Raw genomic sequence first — 19473 nt, 5'->3', positions numbered from 1 at the left:
ATTATTTTGGGGAACGACGGGGAAAAAACAGGACAGAATTTGGCACTGTTGACTTCGTGGTGATAGACTTATTTCGGCTTATCACCTGTACCAAGTGCGGTGAAAAAAGCGTGAATTTTTCGAAGGGCAAGAGAGAGTACGGGTTGTGTTAAAAGCTCGTCCCGTGCAGCAGCTGCGACTTTCACGAAGAGCGGTTTTCATCCCCACGTGTAGCCGACGAGACTGACGCAAAAATAAGGTCGTTCGAAGTGAATTTGTGTACCATGAAGGCCATCAATAATATTGGCAAGGGGGCAACAGCTCTGTCATACTTCTTCGCCGTGATGAACATTTCACATCGAGGGCTCCACCACAAGACTTATCACAGCCACGTGACGTTAATGAAGGAAGCGTGCAGTGTGACAGCTGCCGAGTGCGAAGCAGCGAGCGTTGTACGCGTCAAAAACCTCTATGCGGAGTTCGGCAACACACCCAGCAACGTCGACACTATATATTAAGGCACTTGGCTCACACGCGGATGTAACTCGCATATATGCATTGGCGGAATTATTGAAATGTATAGTGGTCTCGCTATAGACCATATCGTACTGTTGAACTTTTGCCTAGCTTGCACCACAGGATCCAAGGAAGGAGAGGTATTATGCCTGGCTCATCCAGCACACCCCTCTCTGCCAGAAGAATGTTGACTGCAACACTGGCCAGATCGAAGTGGAGGCAGTGCTACGCTTGTTTGGGCGATCACTTGAGAAGCATAAACTTCGATACACGACCATGCTCTCGGATGGTGACAGCCGAACATTCTATGCACGCCCCTCTGTGCCAGAAGTGGAGGCAGCGCTACGCTTGTTTGGGCGATCACTTGAGAAGCATTAACTTTGATACATGACCATGCTCTAGGATGGTGACAGCCGAACATTCTATCCACTCAGAGAAAACGAAGTCTATGGCTATATCAAGGTAACCAAAAAGGACTGCATTAAACATGTGCACAAGTGTATGGGAGCCGTCCGACGTACACTTGTAGGAAAAAAAAAGCTCGAGCTGGCTCGCTAAGTGGTAAGGGCAGGCTCAGGCAACAAGAAATCAAGAGATCACCTCTCACTATGATTATGCATTGAGAAGACACAGGAACGACCTTCCAGGCATGCAGAGAGCTGTGCTTGCAACTCTGAAGCACATTTCCTCTACTGATAAAGCACCAAAGCATGACCTCTGCCCTAAAGGCCCAGACTTTTGGTGCAAGTACCAGAGGGCTGTGGTGAAGAATGAGGAGCCCCCACCACACAAGGACAGCTTGCTTGATTTTGTGAGCGAGGTAATGGAGCCTATGTTCAGCCAACTGAGTGATGGCACGCTTCTGGAAAGGTGCAGTGATGGAATCACTCAGAATCCAAGTGAAAGCCTGCACTCTGCGATTTGGCAGCAGGCCACTAAGACCCAGCAGGCATTCTTGCGGAGCATTGAGAGGGCTGTTGCAGAAGCCGTCAGCCACTTCAACCAAGGCATGACAAGAGCAATATATAAATTGCTGAGAAACTGGGCTACAACCCGGGCTTAAATCTGGTTCGTCACAGCCTTGAAAAAGAAAAAAAAACAGGCAGCAAAAATCACAGGGAGAGCATCACAACAGCAATTCCACCAAGACAATACTTGCGAAGCATCACAAGCCAACAAGGAACCCTGCTTACAGCCCTGGTCTGCAGCAAAATTTCCTCACGGAAACAGTGACAATTTCTTGGAAATCAAATATTGTGTGTTTTCAACCTGAACATTGTGTAGGTGTATTGTATATGCAAGGGCAACAGTAATGTTTGATTCTTGTGCATTCCTTTCACTTGCAAATCATTGACACGACCAAAAAGTAAGATGCAGAAATGACCATGTCAGATTTAGAACAAGCTGTGACAAATATTTTGGGTGGGTACAGTGGCACATTTAGAATGGCCATTATCGTACAATATAGAGCTACAAAACGGTGTCATTTATATTGCTGTAGCTTCACTTTAGCAAAAGTTACAGCTGCTGGAAACTGTATTTCTCAGTTCGTTGTTTTTGCACTTTTCCCTCAGCCTTTCGGGGGTTTTTCCTTTGTAATATTTCAGTGAGAGTGACAAAGCTGGTATCATTTTATTCCTCTTCAAATCGCCCAGGGCGTGATGCTATTTTCATTTCTCTAGAACCAGTTTCGAAATTACAATCAAAGATAATAAATAAAAAAAATAAAAAATTAAAGTAAAATATTCATCACAAATGTTTGTTCTTTTTCTAGCCTACAAAATGCCTTCAAATTGAAAAAATAGCATCACCCCTTACAGAAAGTCTTCAGCATTGAGGTTATGCATTTAGTTTTTCATTTTTTAAGGTGAAATTGCCAAAAAGTCCTGTAAGAAATGGGTAGTTAATTAAAATTGAAACTAATATTTGCTGAACCACGCGAGCTATTAAAAATAAATCACAGATTTGATATCAGCATGAAAAACTACCTCGTATAGTGAAATTTAATCAATATTGAGCCAAAAATTTTAAAAAAATTTAGGACCCACGTCCCCCATAAGCAGGCTCGAGGGCACTAGAGCGTTCTGACTAGGATACAACACGTTGGTTCGTGGCACGTCAGTAAAATCTTGTTCCCCGATGCCATCACATGATTGCTGGGAGAGTGTAAGAGGGAGAAGCTACAGCATCTTACCCAGCCCTTTACACAGGCCGGAACATGCTAGCATGTGAGTGCGTTCTGGCAGTGCTTGGACTAGCTGCTGCACATGCGCAGCAAGGGTGGTTACGGACACCAGATTGAACTTTGCCATGAGCTGCTTCGCATATTAAAAGTTTTAGAATGTGACAATATGTGGAACGTCCCTTTTAAACAGATAACCAGAATCTTACGCAATTAGATATTCCAATCACTGAAGTTGAAAGAGCCTTCATCCCAGTGATGTGAAAACTGATTGTGCAGGACGCGCAGGAAATGTGTCAACTGTGTTTCATAATACCGAAAGCTCACATGATGAACTTAAAAAAAAAAGGCATCTAATCGAAGAAAATATTGCACTGTTTATATCATTGCCCATTTGCAAGGCTAAAGAACATCAGGAGTGCACTAATATGAGTTCATGTTTTCAAGAAATAAAACAGCCCAGCTGAGACTTTACCCAGGTAAGTGTGGTTTGTGGGCATGTGCTTACCTTTAGCCACTTGGCACGCACAGAAAAGCCACTAAACGTTTGTCAATATGACTGCAACAAACAGAAATGAGGGCAGCCTCACTCTTCGAGGCTGAGCAGCTGGCAGAGCCGGTGAAGTTGCTGCAGCCGCACCACGTGCTCCTCGGCGTCGGCCGCATAGTGGCCATCATCTGTGCAGACTGCCTCCAAGGCCTTGCGCTCTTTCTTGAGTTGCTTACGCAGGTTCTCCTTCTCTCGACGCTCTTTCTCCCTCTGGATGGGCAGAATGCGACGACATCACTGTCCCAATGGCTATTTCTCCACTGATTACTGGGAAGTAATTTACATGTCTAAAGTTATTCTGCTTAGCTGTCCCTTTTAGAAATAGTACTTCTAACACCATAAAGTGTATAACAGATTTTCTAAAGCCCATTGCCCGGCTAACTGGTTGGGGTTCATAATTCACATGGCGCAGTGCATCATGACAAGAACAGAGAAGAGGGACACACACAGTGCTAACTTGCAACTAATGGTATTACTTGGGATCACACATGCCATATACACAATAACAGTAAGTTGATAAAATGGAAAGAAGAGCAGGTAAAGATACAGCCCAGAGCATACAAGTGTCACCAATAATCACAACAATCTGCATCCACCAATGTCAAAGTGATGATTCCAGAAAGTTTCGCTGACAAATCTAAAGAAAGCACTCTCACACATTTTAACACAAAAATTTTTTATGCAGGGGCTCACCACGGCTCTGCTGACGCTTTCCATCACGCATACGACGTAAAATGTGTATGAACAAATTGCAAAGCAAAAAATGAAACTAGAAGAAAAGGTTCCTTAGCAGAGCATCGAACCAGCGACCTCTCACTCCTCATTGCGAGACGCAAGCCACTAGACCACAATGCGCACGTTGACTAGTTTGTTAACGGCAAGCTAGTTATGTACACCATGTATCATTAGCGGTAGTCAGAGCTCAGCAACTTCAGCTCATTTTCGTCATCAGTAGAGAGATGGTGCGAAGGTCCCACGTTGGGCACGCGCGCTCTTAAAGGTTACGATGTGTGCGCCCCTCTACATGGCGTAGTCAAAGTCTCTACAGATCTTCTCAGGCATGGTTACTCACTCGCGTGCGTGCACTTATCTTGAGATTTGGCCGCTTCGTACTTGTTGTGATTTTACCCCAAGTTTGCTTTCAAGTTACAGTGGTTAAAAAGAGCACAAAGGTCACTTCAGTCGCTCCCACAGCTGCGTTTACGAAAAGAGCCTGCCGCTCAGACACAAAGATGTAAGAATTGTGACAGCTATTCGCGCTCATCCAAGTGTATACTGATGCGTTTGTTTCATGTGTCTTTCTGTTTGAGCAACGTGCTTTTAGTGTTGTTCAGCTCTGACAGTTGTTTGTTTGCACTCGCCCTGTGTGTGCTCATATCATGCATGCTTTCTGCTTCAGGTGCACGCTGCAAGTTTCGAATTGCTAGCCGTTCTTCACATGACATTGCAATTTATTATTGTGGCATTCATTTTTTCTCCAAGAAGGCACAATAAACAGTCAACTAACTCTGTGAAGACGCATGGCTGATCCCTCCCAAAAAGATGGATCAGCCACGTTTCTTCCTTACATTTTCGATTTCATGGGCTTCAATTATTTTGCACATAGTTCTGCAGTGGGCTTTATTGAGAATACAGATGTTTTGAAACATTGGGGTGCAACCACACATGTGACAGTGAATTCCCAAATGACCAGATACAGCTTTTTCTACGTTGTGCTGGTGTTCTTTAAGTCTTTCGTTCTTACACCTTCTAGTTTGACCTATGTACACACACTTACACATCAGTGAAACAGAATACGGATGCAGACAGCTTGGCACCTTGACAGCCCACTGTATCAGTCAGTCTCATTTGCCAAATTTATCAGTTGTTCCTGTTCCTGAAAAATCCACAATAGAAACACTGCTGCCCTAGAAGTAATTAAAACATAAATCTTCATTACCAAAGATTGTGCACAGCCCTGTTCAATCTGGTACAGTCCATATGATAAATGCAGGGGTGCAACAGCCAAAATAAAATTTGGTGCAGCAAAGTGTTGCATTGAGTGCACAAAAATCTAAACTTGGAGCAGGTTACGAGAAAATATATATATTTTTTTTTTGCACAAAATTCGAAATTTGGAGCAGTTAAGCTAAGAAGACTTATTTTCAGAAAAGAAATCTAAACAATGCACAACCGTTCAACCTCTCTTAAACGCTAGTGCCCAGTGCACATAAGCTCTGCCATATATATAAAAAGCAACATTTCGAACCACCCCACAGAGCAACCAAAAGTCCCCATCATCATTTGCAGCGCCTGTCCAATCTTTTGCCAGACTGCAAATTCATATGTGGATCAACCAGGCTGGCGACCTCAAAACTTGGGAGACAAGTAAAGTAGGATCGAGTGAGTAGGGCTGGCAAACTGTTTTGCTTGTTTCTTAGGGCTGCAAAAATGTCGCACACAGTTTGAAATTCAGTAGGGTTGAGAGCTGGGCTAGTTGGTGAGACATCATTTAACCATATGGTGTAGTAGCGCAAATTTGACGGGGACGAAGAGGACAAGAAAAGCGAGTGTCGTGTTTTTCTTGTCCTCTTCGTCCCCGTCAAATTTGCGCTACTACACCATATGGTTAAATGACAGTTTGAAATTAATGCCAGAATTTTTTTTTTAATGTCAGCTATCATTCTAACTAAGCACCACATAGTAGTGAGCTAACTCACTACTATGCGGTGCAGACATTCATGAGTAAGGAAAAAAAAATTGCGTGTCATGTGACAACTACACTGTATCCCCGTTATAACAAAGTTGGTGGGAATTAGACATAACTTCGCTAAAACGACTTTTATGCTTCATTTGGACTCTAAAAAAAAGTTCAGGCATCAAGCAGACCAAGCAGAAAATTTTATTGGCACCCTCTGAAAAAAGTGATCGAGGGTCCCCTGTCTGGTTCGGACTTCAAGTACATACGCAGTGCAACGACAGTTGCGAGAGCTACTCTAGAAGTTACTGGCTGAGATTCAGCACTGTCGTCGCCTTCAGAGTTCGAGGAACTGATCTCGACAATTGTTTCCTTTTTCGAGACACTGATGGCCAGTTTGTCGGTGCAGAACTCCTCAGTTGCGACAAGGTGCCTATCTGCAAGAGGGAAGTCCATATAGTGCAACCCGCTTGGGACAAAGCTTGCATTGCCAGCGGCCTCCCAAAGCTTCCCTGAGCTCCCCACAGCCCCGGCACCAGCTGCTGCTGTTTCTTCTTTGGCAGCGCTGCTTCCCCACGAGAAACCTGCTTTTTGGAAGCAATGAAGGATCGTCCGAGACTTCACGTCCCTCCAGGTTCCACTTGCGAGAAATATTGCCTTCACCTGCAGCACCTTCAAGTCAGCCGAGTTATCAGCTGTTCGAATGTCGACGTGAAGACGCTCGATGACACGGCGGCGATAGTAGAATTTAAAGATTGCGATCACTCCCTGGTCCGTCGCCTGCATCTTGGCAGTTGTGTTGGGAGGCAGGAAAAGGATCTCGACAACACTTAGATGTGCACTGACATGGTGTGCACTGCAGTTGTCAGGCAGGAGCAGCACTTTGCGCTACTTTGAGATCGTTTCCCTGTCAAAGTCAGTGAGCCACTTACGAAAGATGTCCCCTGTCATCCATGCCTTGGTGGTGTGTGCATACGCTACTGGCATTTACAGCACCTTGGAAAAGCCCCGCGGTTTCTTATGCTTACTGCCTGTCTGTGCCATCCATGTTCACGCACACCAACACTGTGATGCAAGTTTTGCTGTTTTTTTCCTCCCACGCATTTATCAGTCTTCACTGCGAGAGCTTTAGCTGACAGTAAATGAATACACAGCCCCTTTTCATCAGCATTGTATATATTCCTCCTGGCATATGTGTCAAGAATGCGGCACATGTGCTTCTCCATCCAACGCTGGAGACTGTCCTCGTCAAAGAATTCAGCTTCAATGTGGTGCCATGATGGTCTGAATCGCTGCAACGTTCTCATAGCCAAGAACAAACCCCAGACTTTCTTGTCCTGCGCAAGCAAGATTGGCCCACTGAGAGGAACATTCCTTGCGTGAGGATCGCTTCAACATCGCTGCAAGCGGCAGCACAAGTTCGCTTCTGCTCACCGCTGCCAACGTCATCATCAAAGAGTATGGCATTGCCGTCATGCCGGCATTGTTTATGATGGTCGCCAAAGTGGACTGAGCTATGCCATACTGCCGCACAATATCCGTCTTCTAGATTTTCCGGCAAACTCCACCCGAAATGGCGCGTTTAACATTGAGGGAGGGCACCTATCATATGGCTGTGGATAAGATCGACGTTCCAGCTATCGCTGGACTCAACATTGTTGAAGAGTTCGACGGTGCAAAGGGCAGGCCAAGCTGTTACCACAGGAAAGTCCAACAGCACTGTGATGACCTGCTTTTCACCAGCAAACAGAGCTGAACAAGTGTAGGAGTGTTTCTGCTGTTCAAACTGTATTGCTTTGCTTGTGTACCCGAACTACATGAACAAGAATGACAAGCTTAGGCGGGTGTTGCTGGTGGCGCCACACCGTAAAAAAAAAAGCAATTTAGGAGTGTACCTATTTCGCTTTTTCACCACAATGCAACACCACAAGCACAATTGGGCTAAAGCCCTTTGATCTAGGAAAATAAGGATACTTTCCTCCACGCACGCGTTTCCTCCTCGATTCTTCTCACCCGTATTCTGTGTGCGCTGCACCCAGCGCTATTTTTCGCTAGGGCTCCCAGGAATGCGCCATCGAATTCAATGAAGGCATGTGATTTCGGAACCCTTGCGCGCCCCAGAAGTGTAGCGAATTCAAGAAAATGGCAATAAATAAATAGAGAATACTGAAGTTATAGTTTAATAGAAGGTTACTATATTTACTCGCGTAATGAATGCATTTTTTTCTTCAAAAATCGAAGCAACGTAGGGGGTGCATTTCTTATGCGGGCGAAATTTTATGAAAACTTTTTTGAGATGAGCAAAAATGCGGTAATTCAAAAAATAAAGTTAGGTTGCTTAGCCTTTTGCAATTGACATAGGCGTACAGTGTTTGGGAACACCTTTGTTGCACTTCACTCATCTTTGGTGGTTGATGGCACTATCTTCTGCAAGCTGTCCCCGCACCACCCCCGCATGCCGTAAAAGTCTTGCGCGGCTATCTTTTCTTGCAATCGGTTACAACAGTGGTATCTGCTGTGATCTCAAGGGGCGCCCAAAAGCATGCATTACGATGCACTTGGCCAACTTCATGGCAACCTCACGCGACGACCGCGATGACGCTGTTGACAATGTAGCAAGTAACCAACATTGCAGCAAGCTATCACCGAAGCATCAAAACGAACTGCCGACAACAAGATTAAGGACAGAATACGGCTGCCGCCTCGCTATTCACATGACAAGTTACTGTAGAAAAGGTAGGTCTTAAATTCCTTGAATTACGCGCGAATAACAAGCACGTAGAGCAAATTGCAATCGAAGCGACAATCAGGGGTACCACCATGTTACGGAATTCGTCATGATCCTTTCTGGGTGACAGGCAGCTTTCTTCTGGTTTTCCAGAAACTTGTGATGTAATGGCGATGAATGGCCCTTCGTGACAGCCACGGCAACAGTAATTCCTGTCATCGTCGCTCGAACTTTGCGTGCATGTGGTTGGAATTTAAAAATTCATATTTACAGGAAGCAACCGTCGGTTGGCACGGGCAGTTTCGTGACCTTCACTTGCTGTTTGCTTATCAGCTGCGATTTTCCTACATTTGCATTGTTCGTGAACCCTGTTGTGGCGCATAGATAATTAAAAAAGATGAGGTGCCACGCACAGATGGAAAGAAAAACAATATGGCGGGCGGCAGGGGGCAAAGGTGGGGAGGGAGTGAGCCAAGGTGGCGAAGGGGGTCGGCATAATAATAAAAAACAGAAGACAGCCAGCAGGCAAAGAGGCGCCATGTGTCGGTTAGTGGTACTGCAGCGAATGAATGTTTCAAGGGTGAGTTTATAACGCGGGGGAAAAAAATACAAATTTTGACGACTGAAGTTGGGGGTGCGTTTATTATGCGAGTGCGTTCATTACGCGAGTAAATACGGTAGTTTCCTTCAAAGCTGCGTAAATGTGAAATGCTACTTTAAGAGCAGCTTCATGAAGATTCTATGATGCAAGTGTTTTCATTTCTTTTTTCCAGATGATAACATGCTTTACATTCGCATTATATATAGTTTTGCTTCTGGCAACTACTATAGACGTGAAAAGGAGCGGGTACCCGCATCCACTCACTATCAGCTCGAGGTTTATGTCTCTGTCGAGGGGGCTTCTTGTGCTTCATGGCATGGTGGTGGAAAAAAAATATTCGAACTGCGTGGGGTTTCAGGTTTTTTCCTCCAAATCGTTGCGAAAAATCTGGCTCAGATTGGTCTTCAATAGAATATGGCAACAACGCATAGAAAGCAGCTCATCACTCAGACAGGATGTATAATTTCGTTTGCAAAATGACAAGTGACTAACAAGCTGCAGTGCTAAAGATTATTGGCACAGAACTTCTCTGAATTATTACGTAACAATCATCATCATAACTGACTGCTAAAAACTCATGAATACTATAATTTGGGCTCATGTTACATCAATAGAAAGGACCCCAAAAATCACAAAAAAGTGATTTGAAAGCACTCACTGTGGTAGCGAGGATTTTAGGCCTCTGCAGTGATGCCACCAAGGTCTTCTAATTTGGAGCAATTTTCGGAAAAGCAAAATTTTCATTTTGGAAAACTTTGAAGCAGCAAAATTTTTTATTTAGAGCACATTGGAGCAGCAAAATTTTCTATTTTGGAGAGCTTTGCAGCAACACAATTTTCTGATTGGAGCACTTCGGAGCAGCAAAGTTTTTCATTTTAGAGCAATCTGGAGCAGCTAACCTCAAATCCTGAGCTGGTTGCATTTCCTTTCAAAGACATGAATAATTAATTATTCCGAGGCTCTTGTGAAGAGCTAAAAATATTTCAATTCATTGCAAATCTCCTGAAACCAATCATTTTCGAAGCACTCACTATTTCAGTTGATGATGCAAGAATAACGGCGTCATGCTGTTGAGCATTCTGGAAAAACTTGTTCAGTGAATATTTCTGTAGCAAATAACAGAATACTGGTTGAATGAAATTTTACTTCATGAAATAACAATATAAATACACCTATGTGGCTATCAGTAGATATGGTAGACAAACGCTGTGACATACAACGCTGAAGATTCACACAGTCCCACGTGGGTTTCGCTAAAATGGCATCAAGAATTAAAAAAGGTTCTTTTTCTTCCCGAATGATTAGAGTGCTGGGCGTAATATAAAGTCCTTCGATTATTCTCAGAAAGACAACCTCCTCCGGCACTTATCTTTGTGCTGAAACTATACAATTTAACAAACTTCATTTTCCTTGTGCAGCAATATCTTATGTGGCAAAGAGGCTCTGTCTATACTCCAAAAACCCTTTACCGTGTCTTCCAGAAATGAGTGCAAAAAAAAAATCTCACAGGGTACCTACGTATATGCCTCAGACAACGCGAAGGCAAGATTTATTTTGTTTTTAATGGAATAGCAATTATACAGACATTCTCGACTGGTTTTTGCCGTTGTCAGAGGTGTAGCCAAAATTTTTCTTTACAATTTGGGGTGGAAGGGGATCACACTTTGATCTGAAAGGGGGGGGGGACAGGCAAAAGGTCATTTTTTTTCGTAAGCAGGGACGAGCACGTTTCCGATGTGCCCCCGCACCCCTGGCTACGCCACTGGTCCTCATGTTTTGTATAATGTCCCAATCCATAACATCCCCCGGTGCATCGTGTTTAACCGCGGGTAAAAGTGCGCGAGCGGGGGCGACGAATGCAGCTAAAGCAGAGATAAGAAGAGCCGACCTATCTCCTATCCACTGAGGGCGAATGCGATAACATCACCCCACGCGCCAGGCCTCCCATCAGTTGTTACTCAAGCAGAGAGGAATGCAGCGCAGGGGGGAGGGCATTATTATGAACCTTGACTTTGAGATTGTGATAGCTGGTGCACGCGCTAATTACGGCTGGTATATTTTTTTACCTTGTACTCTCAACTCGAACGGACTAAGCGAAAAGTGCATCGCTTTCCAGAGCGGCTGTATTAGGGTGTGCACTGAGCCTTGATTGCAAGGCAGCCACACCATTGTTGCGCCATTTCGAAGGTCCATTCACACGTTCCGTTTGTGCTGTACAGATAGAATCACACTGGTCTAGAGCTGCGGAGCGCATGGCTGTCGACACTGTTGTTGGTCGCGGCTTCTATCTTTCGTTAGCTACAAGCTTTCGTTGATGCTTACATTACAGTACAAGGGCCTAACACGCAGTTCGACTATGTTTGGTTGCATTACGGCGTCTCTCTTTACATATTTTACGCCAGCTAGAGCAGCCGGCTGGGTGCTCTAGACAAGTCTGAATCCATCTGTACGTGAGTAGGCGTGCAAGAATAGTTTTGGGGGTCTCTAATCACCCAAGTCGCGGATATCAAACACTGCGCGTGCAGTAAGTTTTTGTGAGTGCACAGACGTCAAGCCTTATTATTTGGTATAACAATACAATTTGTTGGTATGGAATTCATCGCTAAGAGCGCAAGTGAAACTAACAAATTGTATCTTCTAGATCTGATATCGTGTAACTCAAATAACACTGCCTAAAGGGACAATGATGACTCTAGTGTCCAAAGCTTTCGTTCTATCAGTTATCTAAACACGAAGCAGATGTTAGTAGCACAGAAGGTTCACGAACACTCTCATTATGTCTCGAGATAATGCGTGCCAGCTACTTCAAGCGACGCAGCAGCCTCCCCTCAACCCCTCCCTTCAAAACGAAGCAATGATTTCGATGCCATGATGGTAATTTTTTCTTAACCTTCAGCTATTGACCCTGGAAAGCGAGAGGCCGACGTGGGCGTAGCCAATTCACAGGCCTTTCGACAACAGAGCTGCCAGGGATGACCTCAATATAGCTGCGTGTATCAAAACCGAATTGTGGCTGCTCTGACGAGGAGGCATGTTTTCATAAATGAGATGACATTTAAAAAGAAAGCACGCGAGAATTTTCAGTTCGAACCCTAGCAACCTCGAGTTTGAAAGGGCAGGGTCTTTTAGGGGCTTTTAGAGCAGCGATTATAAATGCGGATGAGCTGGTGGAAGGAATTACAAAGCAGCTCTTCTGTATATGATGATCCATGAATAAAGTAAATTAAGAGAAAAAGTATGGACGCATTCCTGCCATTAACATGTTCTTCTGCAGACGCGAAGCACGATCCTGATGTCCAGACATAGAGGTGACAGACGTTCTGGTGGCTCACAGCAGTTATTATTGAAAATTGCTTCATTACATGCCCCACAACTCTTCAAACAATCATCAGCGTTCCTGGAATGAACAAGGTCCATTGATGAATCGCCGCCACAGTTTCACGATACCTATTGGACGTCACGAGCCCATGCGGAGAGCACGTTTCATCGTTAAGCAGACTTGCACAACAGAGTTGCGTCCGCACCAAACATAGCATCGTGAATTTTGGGAAGCATGTGCAGCAGCTGTTTATTCAGCGTAATAAAATAGGTTCGTGATTGTGACTTTGGTGGCCCTGAGAACTAAGTGCACGTGTATTGACGCGCCGGCCTGGCTATTGCCAGTGATAGACGCTCCCAAATCCGACTTTAGTGCAGTTTTATGCAGTTAACGTAGGAGTGGGATCACTGAACCTCTGCCTTGAAGTGGATATCACCAGCAAGCGAGTACGATCACATGAACACTGTTTGGATGTCACCCGCATGCGCGAGAAAACGAAATAATAATTCGCCCACGGTCATGGGCGCGTGACATCCAAATTAAAGTAAATTATTGAACTGAAAAAAAAAAGCTATTTTAGCCGGACGACGCTGCGATATCACAGGCGTGCTTACTGTTTAAACAAGAGGCTTAGATGCCTCATCAAGCACGAAATATGACGGTGGGCGTCCGGCATTGAAGGCATATCTCGTGTCATCGGGAGCAGGTGATGCAAAAAATCATCCCGAGATGATGTCACCATTTGACGGCATGACGACACCACGTATCACAAAGTTTGTTGCATCATAATGATGTCACAGTGCCGTCATGTGATGTAACTTAGGTCACGTGGTATCACGGCTCATTTTTGCCATCAGGAGATTATTGTTTTTCTCGAGAGTTCTTTTTTTTTCTAGCGTCAGATTGCACTAATGTCCTTATTTTATGTGTGAATATCCCCCCCCCCCCCCCCCCTATAAAAAATGAAGCTGATTTGGTGACCATAAGTGTCACCTCGATCAATTTGTTCAATGACTTATTTTTATTGCATTCATTTTCAATGGATTTTAACAATCACGATAAGTGCAATCGAAAAGCTGTATTATAGCAGAACACTGTTCGCTGCTAAAAGAAGTTTTTGGAGTTCGTTTTACACTGAATAACAGTTCCTGACGTGCGATTTGATGGAGTCTCGGCAGAAAGCATAATCAGGAGAATCCTGTTTTTATGCAATGCATTGTTAGCTGCGAAAAAAGAAAAACTGTGTTTATCAGGCGAGAAGAATACTGAAAGTACATACAGCATTTAGTGATGCTTTCGTACGAGCAACAAAAAAAGCATTGTAACTCACAAAGAACATGTTCTTTGATGGAACTAAGTTCTTTTGGCTGACGTAGAGACGCAACTGCTTCTTTTGAAAGCTGTCACGCTTACCTTGGGTGTCATTACAAAAAAAGTAGCCATTTATGTTTTGGTTGTAACAGTTGCAGGCGCAAACACATGGCATAACGCCAGCAAACAGCGCAGAAAACAAAGCGCGTGCAATGTTCGCTACGTGAGCTACGCACAGCCCCAGCCAAAAATGGCACGAGTGAAAAAGAAAAATATCAACACAGTGCGTGAGTCTCGAGTCTCTACGGGCAACCGTGAAGGAGACCAATAATCGCACAGAAACAGCGGCAGAGAATGGGAGGAGTCGAAAGGAGCAAGGAGGAAAAAAGGAGGTCACGGGCGCGGCAACAAGTACAGTGGATTGCGTTACTTTCCCTAGATCAAGGGGCTTCAAATTGGGCTGGTCTGGCCTCATGAGTGGTCCAAAAGCCCAAAGCATGGAGCGGCGTTCTTGTTAAGCAACAAGGGGACGTAGTACTCAGTGTGACGAAATAACATACCAGCACCCTTTTGCCCGGGGGTCGGCCGGCCTGGCACTGGAAAAAAGAATAGGAAGCATTCGCTTGTTTTGCCGATGACGATAAGGCGACCGTGTGATGCGGTGAAGCGAGCCTTTGCAAAGAGCCGAGTGAAAGGGCAAATGATGCTGAGGGAGGCTGCCAGAAACCAAGAATTAGCGGTTTTTCGACTGCTTTGATTTGTGTGAAAGCTCAAAAAGATATCGCGTTATTCGAACGCGTTATTCAAAGGTCGTAGGTTTGATTCCTGCTCACGGCAAGTTCTTCTTTCACCCACTTTTCTTTCTTCTTATTTACATTACTTCTAATATCTTCCCCCATACATTTCTTGGCATTATTGTCTGTTAGATCTCATTATTATTGTGTCAAAACATGGAGAAACAAGCCCTTTAGGTATACACTTCTTTCCCATATATATATATATATATATATATATATATATATATATATATATATATATATATATATATATGTATACCTGCCAAGTTCAAGGATTCTGACTCCAGGAGATTTCCGCAAATAGGGAGTGGCATTAAAGAACCAAGAACAAACAGAAAACATCGCAAAAAACAAAAGGAGGTGGGAGGAGGTCTCAATCGCAAGCGCCAACATCAGCATTGCGGTCTTACAGTGGCTAGGAGTGGCCGAAGAAACAGGGGTAGAGTTTTTCACTAAGGTGACAATCTCAACGGATCAACACAACTAGCAGAATCTATTTCAGTCAAAACGACTCGCGCATGTCTTCCTGGGACACACATAAGCGGACTGGGCAGCGCCGCTGGCTGCCACACAAGCGCGGGTCAAAGCTTTGCTCACTGCTAGATTCTTTTTACAGGAACGCCAAAACGCATCTGGCCCCTTTTTATTGCGATAGCAATTATATAAACAGTCCAGGCTGTTTTTTTTTTTTTTTTTTTTTTTTTTTTTTTTTTTTGCCGTGGCCACCACTGCCGTCCTTCACCGTATATACGTATCTATATATAAGAACACTCAAAGAAAAAAAGCTGCCCGTGCTCGGTGGACGCGTGCTTATCTCTCACGTGTACTTTGCCCCATCGATGATGCCTGCGCGCCCGCACTTATCTGCCCGTGCTCGGTGGACGCGTGCTTATCTCTCACGTGTACTTTGCCCCATCGATGATGCCTGCGCGCCCGCACTTATCCTTTGGTGGGAAAATCGTGTGCCTTCAGTTTTCACTGAAACGAAAGCGTTAGTTGCCAGGCCCACAAAGGTCACTTCGGTCACTGCACAGGCACCTTTTACGAAAACAGCGCGCTTTTCATACACAGCGAGGTATAACTGGGACACTTGTTAGTTTGTACTCATCTGTAGCTGTGATTACTTATCGTGCATCGTTTTTGTTTAAACAGCGCGTTACAGGTCAAGCGGTAAGCGCTGTTAGTTCACTCTCGTCCTGTGAGTATCATTTTCGTGCGTCATTTGTCTGTGAGCAGCGCGCTGCACGTTTCGATCTGCTTGCCGTTCTCAACGGTACATTCAAAGTTGTTGCTGTCGCATTTATTTATTCTTTATTCTTTATTCGGTGAGTGCCCCGCTTTGCTCAAAAAGGCGTTACAGCAGGGAGGTTACAGACTAGAATAAAACAATTCTTCGTTTATACAGCACACGTGCTTGTCTTGCAGCCGGTTCCAATCTCTAATGGTCATCACAAAAAAGGAATTATAAAACATGGTCGTTCTTGCACGATATTCTTTCACTTTGCGTCGGTGGCCATGTCGACTAGATATGTAACTGGGTTCACTGAAATAATTATGACGGTCAATCCCAGTCCGCCCAAGAAAAACAGAAAAGAAAAACTTCAAACGCAGTTTTTTCCTGCGTAAAGAAAGCAATTCCCAACCCAATTCAGCTTTCATAGCACTGCAGCTGTCTCTCCGCTCGTACCGCCCTAAAACAAACCGCGCAGCTCTGTTTTGTATTTTTTCAAGCTTATCAATTAAGTTCGCCTGCATCGGGTCCCACACAGGACATGCGTATTCCAAAATCGGTCTAATACATGTGAGATAGGCTGTATTTTTTAATGTTCGGGGTGCCAATCTTAGGTTCCTCTGAATGAAGTTTAGAGCCCTTGCCGCTTTGCCAGCAACATGATCAACATTGGCTTTCCATGAGCAGTCATGCGACAAAACAACGCCAAGATATTTGCATGTTCAAGCAAAGCAATAACCTTCAGCGGTTATTGCTTTGCCCTTGCGGCGAAACTGTAAATTTTTTATTTTTTATGTATTTACTGCTTTTAACCGACCGCTGCGTGCCCTCAGAGCTCGTAGATTGCTATCGCATCGCCACGACCGCGGTTTTGTGCGCGGCGGTTGCGGCACCCAGTAGTTGATTTTACAATCTCTATGCGCTTGGCAGTGCACACACCTTCAAAACTAGGTCGTTTTATGCCATCTACGATAGCATCTGCTGCAGGTTTGTCCGCAGAGTTTGCAGAAAGCAGCGTTGCTTTGACTGGTTGAGCGCACACATTTTGGGGTTCTGTCAGTAATTACATCGTCACCATACATGATAGTGTCAAGAGCGACCGCGGTTCCGTCTTCAGCGGTTGTGGCAACCATAGAGTTTCTTAAAATTAACTAAAGGGCACTCTGGCGCTGCGATCGTTCAGCAACCATGGGAATGATGGGTAGTACACACATTTGCCTAGTCTTCGTACTTGCGGGCGGCGAATCGTACTTGCGGATTCATTTATTGCTGTGTTTCGGTTTTGTTTTGAAAGAAAGATTGAACCCTTTTGAACTTTGTAAGCCAATTTGGAAAGTAAGTATAAAAAATAAAATGGTGAAGCGCAACAGCCAAACATTTGTTAATACTTGTTTCGTAAGAATACAGCTCCAAAAACAGCCAAAAACAGGCCAGAAGTACGAATATTAGACAAATGTGTGTACTACCCATCATGTCCAAGCTTGCTGAAGCGTCGGGCGTTGCAGCTCCCATAGACACTAGCGCCAGAGTTCCCTCAAGTAAGTATTGTAGGAAACTCTATGGTGGCTCCCACCGCCAAGAAACCCTTCTCACCTGGTCACCAGCCCTCAAAAGGATCCTCCGCTGTTCGCAGGGCTTCTGGGTGAGGACGTGGAAGACTGGCTCGAGGAGCATGACCGCGTGAGTGCCATCAACAACTGGGATGAGCCTGCGAAACTCACCCACGTTGCATTCTACTTGAGCGGCGTCGCAAAAACATGGTTTTTAAACCACGCTACAGATTTTTTGACATGGCCCGCCTTTACCCGCCAGCTACGCCAAATTTCGCCAACCCGTCAGTGTGCTCGGATATCGCCAAGAAAAAGCTTGGTGCACGTGTTTAACTCCCCGGCGAGTCTTGCACTTCTTAGATTGAAGATGTTCTCGCCCTTTGCCACCGCATCGACAACCATATGGCAGAAAACGACCGTGTCCGCCACCTGCTAAAAGGCATTGCGACTGTCGCTTTTAATGCGCTTGTGGTGCAGAATCCCCAGACCGTAGCCGATGTTGTAGCTACCTGTCAGCGCCTCGAGGAGCTTCAAATGACTCGGGTGCAACCTGATATGCCTGATCTCAGCTCGAGTCACGACACATCAGAGCTGCGTTCATTGATCCGCTCTATCATCCGCGGGGAACTTCGTGCACAGGCTTTACCTCGCCACCTTGATATTCGAACGACGCCACCTGCTACTAGTTTACGCGACGTCGTGAGGGAGGAACTGGCCTTGATCACTGGCACACCAGTTCCAAGCTCACATCCCGTGCCCATGCCAAGTTATGCTCACGCTGCTGCAACGACGCCTGCGCCCCACCAAAGCCTGGCCTCGATGACTGTCACACCTGTTCCGAGTTCATATCCTGTGGCCAAGCTAACTTATGCTCAGGTTGCTGCTAGGACACGTGCACGCCAGCACAGCCCAATGCTGCTACCAGCGCCCGATGTGCATGGTTCGCTCAACTCGCTCGCACCGCGACCATCTTCCCAGCCTTACAACACCTGGCGCACTACACGACCGACTTGCTTTTATTGCGGCATCTGTGGTCATACTTCAAGGTTTCGCCGACGCCGTCAACAAGACGAAAGATGAAGCTACGGTGACTATGAACGGGACGACTTCTACCCAACTGGACCACCCTATCGCCGACTGTATCAGAACAGCACACGCCGGTCGCCGTCTCCGCAGAACTTTGCCTCAGTTGGCAGTTCCCGTTTCTCACGTCGTCGCTCACCTTCACCGATACGGCGTTCCTCCTCTCCCCTTCGACCTTCTACTTCGATTCCCAACTGCCAACTGGAAAACTAAACAGTGCAGCTTCGAGAGGGAAAGCTGCATCTTTCGAACTGCGTCAAACCCCTCCAGACCGCCCATCAAATGTTTTATTGGTGTATGTTGAAGGTATACAGACACAGGCACTAGTAGACACAGGTGCATCACTTTCCGTAATTCGTGCAGACTTTTGTGCCCGCTTGAAAAACGTTAGGACGCCATACGATGGCCCTCCCCTTCGTTGCGCAGATGGAGTCTCTATTCAGCCTTCAAGTGTTTGTACAGTCCGCATTTTCATAGATGGCATCCTTCACCACATTCAGTTTCTTGTACTTCCTTTGTGCACTCACACAGTCATTTTAGGATGGGACTTCCTTTCTTCGGCATTAGCTTTCATATTGTGTCTTCAGCGAGTAATTCATATGTCAGCTACTGAGAGTTCATCTGATGTCGATTCATACAGCTTCCGTTTCGTTGCTGCCGCGGATTGTTTCATTTCGCCAGGAGATGAACGAATTCTCACGATCGCTTCGGATACTATAGTTAACGGTGACGTGTTCGTTGCTCCATCGGTTCCCTCCAAACCTGCGGGGCTTACCATTGCACCCGGCCTTGTGCGGTTTAACGACGGTAAGGCATTGGTCACCGCCTTGAACCCAACTTCTTCGCCAGTGATGCTGCCCCAGGGCACTGCTGTGAGCTGCTTCGCTGACAGCGAACCTTTTTCGCTGGTTCCTCTTTACGCAGAATCACCGCCTTTGTCTGCTACAAC

The 19473-nt window shown here is 45.4% G+C and overlaps 1 protein-coding gene across 2 annotated transcripts in view; it reads right to left on the bottom strand.

The window, feature by feature from the left end:
• The window catches only part of LOC119173528 (dnaJ homolog subfamily C member 2), a 301565-nt gene that overhangs the window by 125867 nt on the left and 156225 nt on the right, over window positions 1-19473 (bottom strand). For both annotated transcript variants that reach the window (XM_075896473.1, XM_037424336.2), the window contains exon 11: window positions 3268-3437. In XM_075896473.1, the coding sequence (XP_075752588.1) occupies window positions 3268-3437 (170 nt within the window). The remainder of the gene's footprint in view (window positions 1-3267; window positions 3438-19473) is intronic.

Source organism: Rhipicephalus microplus, chromosome 5, assembly GCF_043290135.1.
Source record: "Rhipicephalus microplus isolate Deutch F79 chromosome 5, USDA_Rmic, whole genome shotgun sequence".
Classification (NCBI taxonomy): Eukaryota; Metazoa; Arthropoda; class Arachnida; order Ixodida; family Ixodidae; genus Rhipicephalus; species Rhipicephalus microplus.
This window is presented reverse-complemented; position numbering and strand designations above follow the sequence as displayed.